The sequence below is a fragment of the Psammomys obesus genome, unplaced genomic scaffold, assembly GCF_907164565.1.
Source record: "Psammomys obesus unplaced genomic scaffold, mPsaObe1.curated_primary_1811, whole genome shotgun sequence".
NCBI lineage: Eukaryota > Metazoa > Chordata > Mammalia > Rodentia > Muridae > Psammomys > Psammomys obesus.
In genome coordinates, this window is record NW_026588368.1 from 5,274,382 (window position 1) to 5,286,019 (window position 11,638).

The 11,638-nt window shown below is 38.0% G+C and overlaps 1 protein-coding gene across 1 annotated transcript in view; it reads left to right on the forward strand.

The window, feature by feature from the left end:
- Positions 1 to 11,638, forward strand: part of Kdm5a (lysine demethylase 5A) — an 86,450-nt gene that overhangs the window by 48,998 nt on the left and 25,814 nt on the right. The window contains exons 19-21 of the mRNA XM_055604330.1: positions 4,152 to 4,507; positions 8,577 to 8,715; positions 11,397 to 11,576. Of these exons, the coding sequence (XP_055460305.1) occupies positions 4,152 to 4,507; positions 8,577 to 8,715; positions 11,397 to 11,576 (675 nt within the window). The remainder of the gene's footprint in view (positions 1 to 4,151; positions 4,508 to 8,576; positions 8,716 to 11,396; positions 11,577 to 11,638) is intronic.

Consider the following 11,638-nt stretch of genomic DNA (forward strand, 5'->3'; position numbering starts at 1 on the left):
TGTGTTTATGTATATATGTATGTGTGTTTATTTTTATCCTTTGCTTGTCTAGTAAGTGTTGGAATATATCAGGAAGTATATACCCTTTCTTTATCTATACTCTCTCCTGATACCTTCTTGTTTCTCCAGTTTTAATAAGTATCACCTATTTTTTTTTTTAAGATTTATTATGTATACAGTGTTCTGCCTGCATGTGTACCTGCACACCAGAAGAGGGCACCAGATCTCACTATAGATGGATATGGGCCACCATGTGGTTGCTGGGAATTAAACTCAGGACCTTTGAAGAACAGCCAGTGCTCTTAACCACTGAGCTCCTTATCAAGTCAGCTTTTAAATCACCAGCTCTGACTGCCTTTTTTCTTTCCTACAGATTCCATTTTCTGGTATATACTCTATATTTCTGTTGGCAGACTAAAATGCATCATAAAAGCTTTTTGATAAATGAAAATACTTGTTTCCACATGTATCTTCCATTATTATCTTCAAACTGTATCCCACAGTAAACCTCGTTTAAAGTTTATCTGCACCTTTGATTATTCTACCCACTCTGTGTGTGTGTGTGTTTAATTTCATTTTATGTGTGTAGTGTTTTGTTTGTGTGTCTGTGCATCGTTTGCGTGTATAGTCCCCAAGGAGTCCAAAAGAGGGCATTGAATTCCCCGGAACTGAAGTTAGAGTGATTGTTACTTGCCCTCTGAATGTTGGAATCCAAACTTGGGTACTCTAAAAGAACAGCCAGTGTTCTTAACATTTGAGCCGTCTCTCTGGCCCCTCTGCAATACCTCTTAACTGATTTTTTCTTTTTCTTTTTACTGTTGGTGGTTATGCTAAATATAAATCAAATTAGATCCCTTTCCTGTAATTAAAATTCTCTAGTGGATCTCCAGAGCTATCAAATGAAAAATGTTTTTGTTTGTTTTGTTTTGTTTTTTTGAGAGAGTTTTTTCTATATAGTCCTGGCCATCCTGGGTCTAGCTCTGTAGACCAGGCTGGCCTGGAAACTCAGAGATCAGCCTGCCTCTGCCTCCCAAGAGCTGAGATTAAAGGCATGTGCCACCACTTTCCGGGTTCAAATGAAATCTTAACTGACTGTAATCTATAAGCTATTCTCTCATCTGTCTTCTGTTTATTTAGCTTTGCTACTTTACCCACTTTGAATTCCCTGGACCTGGAGTTAGAGATGATTGTAACTTGATTGTTGGAATCCAAACTTGGGTACTCTCGAAAAACAGCCATTGCTCTTAACAGCAACTTGTAGCAACTTACTGAGCTTAATCCTCTTCAAAAAATGTTGTGATTAGTGGGTTTAGGACTGTATGTAGCTCAGTTAGTAGAATGCATGCATAGCATGCCTGAAGCCCTGGGTTTGATCTCCTATATCAGATCTTAACTAACAAAGCAAAAGAACAGACACTGGAGAGATGCCTCCGCAGTTAAGACACTGCTTGCTCTTCCAGAGGTCTTGAGTAATTCCTTGTAAAATAATGTTATTTGTCTCTACCCATTCTAGCTCCCAAATAATGACACAGAGACCTCTTACATTTATTAATAAGCTTTAAAGCACTACAATTGGACAGCTGTTGATGTATTCTAACCCATCTATATTAGCTTGGTTACTTCCCAGCCATTTGCCCCATGTTACTTGCCATCTTAGTCTTGCCTTGGCTCTTTCTTTCCATCTGTTTGTCCTCATGGTGACCTCCTCATCACTGCTTCTCTCTTGACCTTCTTCTTCTTCCCCAGCCCCTACCTAAGACCCCCTGACTGGGTTCAGAAGTCCTACCTCTTGTCCTCTCTCGTCCAACTATAGGTTGATCAGCCTCTTTATTAACTAATCAGAGATGATGGTGAACAGTTTTTACACAGCATTGTGACTGGGGATTCTTCATAGAAGTTATAATGCCTACATCTAGACTGCAACTAGATCTCAGGGCACAGAAATCAGCGTCTTGATTACACAGCACAATAAAACCATTCCCCAACAATGGTGGTTTACAACCATCTGTAATGGGATCTGATTCTCTCTGTTTTCCAGGCATGTATGAAAATAGAGAGCTCATATACATTAAATAAATAACATATATGTAAGTAGAATTTAAAAGGAAAACAGGGTGGTATGTAATAAAACCTATAATCCCAATGCTGAAGAAACAGATAGAGGAGGGTCAGAAGTTCAAGATTATATTTAGCAGGTTAATAAGTTTGAAGTCAGCCTGAAAAATGTGAAAACCTGTATCAAGACAAAAAAGGTTTCATATTTGCCAGGCTTGAACATTTCCACCACATTCCCATCCCACCTTTTTATTTAATCTGTACTTTTCCTTCTCTCTCTTTCTTTTTTCCTTCATTTTGCCTGTTGATGTGCATGCACTTAAATATCCATGTTCATGTGTGGGCACACATTTACGCAGGTGCATAAGAAGGCCAGAGGTGTCATTTCCAACCATTTTCTGTTTAATGAGGAGGGGTCTCTTTCTACTTTATTGAGTGAGGCAGGGTTTCTTGCTGAACCTGGAGCTCACCTATTCAGCTGGTCCAGCTAGCCAGTTTACCCTGGACATTGATTCCCTGCCTGTGGCTCCAAGTGCTGGAATTACAAGCAGCTACCATTCCTCCCTCACCTTTATGTGGGTATTCACATTTATTCAGCAAGCACTTTATCTACTGAGCCATCTCCCTACTCCTTTGGTTTAGTTTTCGTTCACTGTCATATATGATTACTACTGCTAATATTCATTTTCTCACCTTTGTTCATTCTGTTAGGTTCCTGTGTTTTACATTTAGAATGTCTGACACTAATTGAACCATTTTATTTAGCTATTTACTACTGTCTACCAATATTAGACTGTATGGGGTCTAGCAAGATGGCTCAGTGGATAAAGCTGCTTCCCACCAAGGCTAATGACTGGAGTTCCATTCCTGAGACCTACATGGTCTAGGGTGAAAACCACCTTCCACAAATTGTCTTCATGTAAAATACTATGGCATACTCCCCTCCTCCCATTTCCAGGAGAGAAAACAAAAGGGAAGAACAATGGATGTAAGCTAGTTCTTTGATTGCAAAAGACTTCAAAGAAACAACCTTGCTCTCTACTGTGTGCTTTAGTAGTGCTTGTGTCTAAGTCAGGATTTACTATCTATTTAATGAATCAGTTTTGCTTTTCCTTGTCATAAGAAGACAGGTTTTATTGACTCAGCCATATTTTAATTGTAGAATTGGGAGCTGGAGAGGTAGTTCAACAGTAAAGAACACTGATTGCTCTTCCACAGGACCCAGGTTTGGATCCCAGCACCCAGGAAGTGCCTTACAACCATTCTTCACTACATTTCCAGGGGATCTGATAGCCTCTTCTGCAACCTGAGGCCATCAGGCACATGCACATGCATGTGGTACACATGTACACATGTAGAGAGAATACACATAAATAATAAATCTTTTGAAAAGGGAATGTAGAAAGAAATTAGCTATCAGGTAACATACTTAATATCTTATTATGTCTAGGGCCAGGTGTGTTGATGCATGCCTTCAACCCCAGCACTCAGGAGGCAGAGGCAGGTAGTTCTTTGTGAGTTCGAGGCCAGCTTAGTCTACAAATTGAGTCTAGGACAGAGCTAGGAAACCCTGTCTCCAAAAACAGAAACAAAAATAACAACAAAAAGATTTTATTATGTTTGAATATTTTGTGCTGTTTTGGTGGGATTTTAAGAGGGCTTAGAATTGATAGTTTGCCTGAACTATTTTTTTTTTTTTTAAATCAAATGCACATTTCCATGGAGGAGGTTTTTTGTTTGTTTTGTTTTGTTTTGTTTTGTTTAAGATCTATTATGTATACACTGCTCTGCCTACATGCCAGAAGAGGGCATTAGATTATATTATAGATGGTTGTGAGCTACCATGTGGTTGCTGGAAATTGAACTCAGGACCTCTGGAAGAGCAGCCAATACTCTTAAGCTCCAAACCAACTCTCCAGCCCTGCCTGAACTATTTCTACCATTTGCTCTTTTATTTTTTTAATAGTAGTGTTGAGAATTGGGGCTCAAACCCAAGCCTGTCACATGCTAAACAAGTACTCTATAACTAACTGTATTGTCAAACAAAATTCGCTGTTTATTTTGTTTTATTTTATTTTATTTTTTTACTTTTTCAGAATCTGCTGGATGATGTAGAAGAATTTCATGAACGTGCCCAGGAGGCCATGATGGATGAAACCCCAGATTCTTCCAAACTCCAAATGTTGATAGACATGGGCTCTAGTCTCTATGTGGAACTACCTGAATTGCCTCGACTGAAGCAAGAGCTACAACAGGCTCGGTGGCTGGATGAAGTAAGACTAACCCTGTCTGATCCACAACAAGTCACTTTGGATGTCATGAAGAAATTGATTGACTCAGGAGTAGGCTTGGCACCGCACCATGCAGTGGAAAAAGCAATGGCTGAACTACAGGAACTCCTGACAGTCTCTGAACGTTGGGAAGAGAAGGCTAAGGTCTGCCTGCAGGCAAGGTGAACACATTTTGGTGACAGTTGTCTCTTTAATAACTTAAGTCAAGGGGTATAAGTGTCTCAATGCTTAAGAGCACTGGTTGTTCTTCTGGAAGACTCAGGTTCAAGTTTCAGTACAAGGTAGCACACAACTGTCTGTAACTTCAATCCTAAAGGATCTCATATCCTCTTCTGACCTCCATCACTCCAGATACACACAGGGTGGGTGTATAAATGCGAGAGAAAACACCTATACATATAAATTAGTAAGTAATGAGGTGGAAGGGAATAAGACTATTTCTTTAACTTATATTATTTGTTTTGTGCCTTCTTGACTAATCACCAGTTATCAAATGAGGCTATACATAGAGAGTTTCGAATATGTTCAGACTATTGTGTAGTGGATTTTGTTAAGTAACTGCAAATGAGAGGAAATAGCAATTCTTTCAAGTCCATGTTGTGAATACAGTTAAAAAGTAAGAATTACAGAATGCTCATTGAGGATATAGAGTGCTGGCCCAGCAGCACTGACTGCTCTTCAGAGGATCCCTGGTGTGATTCTTAGCATCCACATGGTGGCTGACAATTACCCAGCACAGACATGGGTCCAAACATAAACATGCACAAAGACATTTGATAGGAACCACTTCAGGTGACTTAATACAGTTTTGTTTATTAAAAGGAGTCTTTATGTAATCTGGATGTTTTGATTTGTATTTTGCTGTGCAGAATACATATCAAAATTTATTTGTAACCTCTAATATCATAAATGTTCAAATAGCTATGTGTCTTCTGATTTGTGACAGCTCATAGAAATGGTAACATTTAAATGGAGAAAGGGAAATGACTTTGGAATAAGAAACTAGTAATTTTTGAAGCTTTCTTTTTTTCTATATTTGATTGGTCACTAAACTCTGATTTTGCTTCAGTGTTTTTATCTGTCTTTTAACTCTACTGCCACTATCCTAACTTTAACGATCCTTATGTATTCTCCCTTGAGTTTTGTAGTGCAGTGTTTGTGGAGTACCTGCTACATGTCACACGCTATTTCTACATTCTGTGAGGACAGTAGTGAACAAGACCCAGAAGGTCCCAACTCCCATAGAGCTAATATTTTAGTGAGGAGAGAAAGGTAGATAAATGAATCTTAAATCCTTAATGCCTTGAAGAAAAGAAAAGGTGGTGTTGTCTACCTGGGTGATACATTCGGGAGCTAGAGGCAGGAGGATCTCTTAGAAGTTCTAGACCAGCCTGATCTACAGAGCAAGTTCAGGATAGCCAAGGCTACACAAAGAATCCCTGTCTAAAGAAGCAAACCCCCCCCCCCCCAAAAAAAAAAGGTGGTGTCATTGGTAGAAAAATTAGGATGTGTAATACTGTTCTGATTCTATTGAAATGAGCTTTCTGAACCATGTCTTAATGCATTTGATCTCTTAGCATTGATTACTAAGTCTTACCTTTGCCTTCTCTTTGCGTCTTACATAATGACTCATTCGTAGTTCCAGCCTTTTCTTTTACTATGTATATACATTTCATGGATTTGTATATCATCTTTGTTTATATTGATATAATATAACTTTTTTTTTTTTAACTGGGGTCCTGCTATGTAGCTCTGGCTGTATTAGAACTTGCTTATGTAGACTAGACTGGCCTTTGAATTACAGAGATTCACCTGCCTCTTGCTTCCAAGTGCTGGCATTAAAGGCAAAGTTCATTATACCATCCTCATTCATAAAATTTTAGTTTATAACAAATAGACTAAATTTTCTTAGTAAATACCTTTTGCATTTTTGGCTAATCCCATTGAATTTCTCCACAGATTTTTCTCTATGTGTAAATTAACCAATTTCCATACCCACCCCTTGTTTCTTCTTTATACCAATGATTACATATTGAAGCTACCAAGTACTTAATCTGTTAACTTTGTTGCCTTTTATTTTCTTACCCTCAAACTCAGCATATTGATAATTTTTTTTAGTTGTTTCTGACCTTCATTCATTTTTTGTTTTCTAGTGGATTGTTTGATGGATCAGCTGATATTTGCAGTACTGGAAATTGACAAGCTCTCTAACACTGAGCCCACAAGTGCATTCTACTTCATTCAATGGATATAGAACTTTAAGAGGCTGACAGTTACCTTTTTTAGTCCTTCAAAATGCTTAGTGTTTTGAAGAATAATTTTGCTCAGGCTGCTTGTGGGTTACTGTCCTAGCTGATCTGTCTGTGGTCTAACCTTACCCTCTTTTATCCATTATACACTGCCACTGCTATTGTCCTAAGTATACGTTTCACAATTTTATTTCCTGCTTAGGACCCAGATTGGTTTCCATTGCCCACAATAAGAAGACCACATTCCTTAATCTGATTCAAAGGCCATTTGTCATCTAGCTCTTTGCTTGATTTTATAATTAGTCTCATCTTTTGTCATTAATTTTTCATATTCCAAATAAAGTGATTTACACCCTTTCACGCCAGTCCCATTTCCTCAAACATATGGTTTATGTTTATGCCTTTGTATATTTATCTAGGATATATTTCTGCCACCTATTCTGTGCTTGCCATACCATTTTTTACTAAGTCTTATTTTATTTTAAATAACTTATTTAATTTTATTCTATGTGCGTTACTATGAAGGTATCAGATTCCTTGGAACTGGAGTTGCAGACACTTGAGAACTGCCATGTGGGTACTGGGAATTGAACCTGGGTCCTTTGGAATAGCAGACAATGCTCTTAACCACTGAGCCATCTCTCCAGCCCCTAAGTCTTATTTTAAAAGGATAAGAAAAGTATCATTTTTGAGAAACCTTCTTTCCACTTGTGAAGTCAGTGAAGTACACCTATTTTGTTTTGTTGATTTTTTTTTTTTCTGGACAGGGTCTCACTGCATATCCCTGACTGGCCTAGAGCTTGCTTTGTATACCATGAACTCAGAGAAATCCACCTTCCTCAGCCTCCTGAGTGCTGAAATTACAGATGTGTGTGACACCATTCATGTTCCTATTCTGTATTTGATGGCAGCTTGCTTTCCGTTACCATTGTGCCTACCGCTACACATCCTTATTAGTAGTCCTCTTCCATACCTGGATGTGGTGACTCCCCTGAAGACTCGAGATGTAGAAGCTGAAGGATAAAGAATTCCAGACCAACTAAGCTACATGAGAACCTGTCTATACACACACACTTTCTCTCTCTCCCGAAAACCAAATCCTCCTTTCAAGCTTGAAAAGATTTATGAGTTTAAAAAAAAAAAAAAGGCACTCTAGCTTATTAATAGTCTCCAATACCTGGAATGCCTCCTGGCATGAGATGGAATTCATGAATGTTGAGACAGTGGCACTCTTTGTAAGCTTCTCATTGCTACATGGTGGATGTGCATGTGTTTACTGTCCAAACTCTTCCAGTTCATCTCACTCATACTTCAGCTGTTCCCTATGCCCATCACACTATCTCCCATTTCAAGCTGAAACTGCCAGCTTCAAACAGAGTTTGTCCGTACTTTATTTTCTTTCAGTAGCTAATGAATGTGCTTATTTAGAGCTTGGTCAAAGCACTTTCAGTTCTCTAATCAGAATTATTCACTGTCTGTGACTGTGAGCCTAAAGTAATTAATTCCTAGTTTCCAGTACCAGTATACTTTTTGGATTTTGATTAATGAGAGTGAGGTCTTGATTTTGTTCATCAGTGAACAATTAGATATTAATGAATATAGTTGAAGGGAAAGCAAATGGTCAACAGGACTGGGTTTCTGTTCTGTTGCTCTGTTTTGCTAGCTATGCCCATCTCTGATTGTTTCAGGTATTCTAGAGAGGTAGAGTAGAGTAGTAAAAGGAACCTAGATGACTCATTTTGAACCTGAATGTCAGGTGTGTCATGTACTACATCCAGTTATTTAATGGGAACTCCTTAATTTTCTTGTCTGTAAAATAGAAATAACAGTGGTAGCTTGGTAGCTGCTTTGTTTGCCTTATGGGAGTGTGATAAGAATTAAATGAGTTCATGAATATGAGTTACTTATGCATTATAAAATGCTATTTTAATTCTTTCAGTAATTGGACATTTACTTAGTATCTGTTTTATTGTTCATTTAGACCACGGCACAGTATGGCAAATTTAGAAAATATTGTGAATGAAGCCAAGAACATTCCAGCCTTTTTGCCCAATGTGTTATCCTTAAAAGAAGCCTTACAAAAAGCTCGTGAATGGACAGCTAAAGTGGAAGCTATTCAGGTAAAGACATGTTCAGATTAGCCTACTTATCAGGTAAATAAGTAAATTCTTTAAAATTCTCATATTTTCAAATTTTAAATTCTTATAAGTAAATTCTGTAAAATTTACTTCACTAGAGTAAGCATAAAAAGTAATAGTGTTTAAAGTTTACCAATTCATTCCTCTGATTTTAAAATTCAGAATAAATACTAAGTATTTAAAAGTTACTAGTTTGGGTTAGGTAAATTGATAAGAGTTTGGTATTCTCCCATCTCAAGTTGAAACTGCCAACTTAAAACAAAGTTTCTCTATACTTTTTTCATTTTCTTTCATTAGCTAATGTGCTTATTTAGAGCTTGGTCAAAGCACTTTCAGTTCTCTAGGCAGAATTATTTACTACTGTCTGTGGTTGTGAGCCAAACTCCATAACTCTTCTGAGAAAGGGGCAGTTATATTTTAAGGCTATAAATTATTTCACAGTTTTGTTTTGTTTGTTTGTTTGTTTTAATTTTTATTTTGCTTTTATTGTTACTATAGTATGGGACCCTGATTGGTCTGAAACTCAGAGGCCTGGTAACTGGCCTGGAACTTACTGTGTAAATCGGGCTAGCCTCCAACTCACAGAGATCTGCCTGCCTGGGGTTAAAGTCATGTACCACTACTACTGACTTAGCTCCTTGATAATTTTTAAGGACTGTCTTATCTATTTGTCCTTCCCTTTGGTAGAATGCTGACTTGGAGGCTTTAGGACAACTCTTTTTCAGGGTACACGATTTCTAGGTTTACCCAGAAAGTATTCTATAGTCGAGGGACAATAGTTTGGCATCAGAGGGAGTAAAAGTGAGTATATTATTTGTTGACCCTTTTAATATCTGAGCATTTTTATCTGTATGTTTAGCTAACTCTTATTATCCTTGTACCTTCATGCATTATCCCATTATAGTGTTTCATAATAACAGTATATTATCATTTAAAATCATTGATGATGTATTTGTGCCTGAGTGTATGTATATGTACCGTATGCTTGCAGAAGCCAACAAAAACTAGAAGGTATTAGATTTCCTGGAACTGGAGTTATATAGGTTATTGTAAGCTGTCATGTGGGTGTTGGTAACTGAACTTTGGTTTTCTACATGAGCAGAAAGCTCTTAACCATTGAGTCATCTTTCCAGTCCCCAATCTCTGTTACTGTTTTAAAGATTGCATAGATTTATTTAGTTGTTTTTTGAAACAAGTGTTTCATATAGCCCAAGCTGGCTTCAAATTTGCTGTTGCAGCTGAGGTGGGTCTTGAACTCTGAGTGCTGGGATTATAGGCATGTACCACCACTCCCAGCATAAACTCATAGATTTCTTCTCTTTATTTTCCCAGATATATCAGTATAGCTTTCAAAACAAAATTTTCAGGTAACCATACCAGCTACATGAGAAATAACCTTTTACTAGAATGTAGGATAATAGTTCTAAAAACAAGTCACATCATAACAATGGAATACTGAAACATCATGAATTTAGGAGGAAAATAGTCATTCATAGAAGCTTTATTATGTAACATAAGCAGGAGGCACTTATCCATCATAAGATACTGCTTTTAATCTCATCTCCATAAAAATTAAATTTAGGATTGTTGTAGCAAAATGAGTTTTTACTCTGCAGAAAAGATTCTTCCATTGTCCTCTGAAGCAATGTCTTGAGGTTAAGAGGACTTACTGCCTTTGCAGAGGATCTAAGTTCATTTCCCAGCACCGACATGGCAGCTCAACCATCTGCAACTAGTTCCAGTTTATCCAATCCTCTGGCCTCCGTGGACTGCACACGGTACACATGCAGACAGGCAGTTATAAAATACTGTAAAAATGTTTTTTTGCATCTAGTATGAAATTCATTATTCATTTCTAATTGCATGTGTATTTCTGTTCTTCAGCTTGTCTTCTTGAGATATCTTTATCCTACTGGTTCCCTTATTAATTATTAAAAGAAAGTTTTCAGTAATTAATTCCTTGCCGGGCAATGGTGCCATACATTTTTAATCCTAAGCACTTGAGAGGCAGAGGCAGGCCTCTCTATGAGTTTGAGGCCATGCTTGTCTGCAGAACCATGTCCAGGACAGCCAAGACTGCAAAGAAACCCCGTCTTGAAAAAACAAACAAAGAAGTGAATTCCTTGGGAGTCAAGTGGATACCTGAGTATGAGGCCAACCTGGCCTCCAAAGTGAATTCCAGTCCATCCAGGGCTACATAATTGAGACACTGTCTCAAAAGTAAATAAACTAACTTTTTCTGTAAAAAAATTGAAATTAAATTTATTAAAGGGATTCAATTACAGAGCCAAGCGTGACGGTGCATGCTTTTAATCCCAGCACTTAGAGGCAGAGGCAGGCGTATCTCTGTGGGTTTGAGACCAGTGTGGTTTACTACTTGAGTCCAGGACAGTCAGCATCATGTTACATAGAGAAACCATGTCTTGAAAAACCAAGAGAGAGAGAGAACCAATTACTTAATTTCAAACAAAAATTAACACTACTGAGGTGTCCCTTAATAGGACTAGTTCCTCCCTAGTGTACAAGGCCTGGGTTCCATTCCCTTTTCTGTATCAAAAGAAAAGAAAGTTATTTAAACATTATTAACTGTGTTTCTCCAAGTATAAGTATATTGCCAGAATGCAGGAAATAATTAAAATTGTGTGTGAATCTGCTTTTTCCAGAGCGGCAACAACTATGCTTACTTGGAGCAGCTTGAGAGCTTATCTGCCAAAGGACGCCCTATCCCTGTGCGTCTGGATGCATTGCCTCAAGTGGAATCACAGGTAGCAGCAGCACGGGCCTGGAGAGAGCGGACTGGGCGCACCTTCCTTAAGAAGAATTCTAGCCACACCTTGTTACAGGTGAGGAGTAGTGTGTGTGTGTGTGTGTGTGTGTGTGTGTGTGTGTGTGTGTGTGTGTGTGT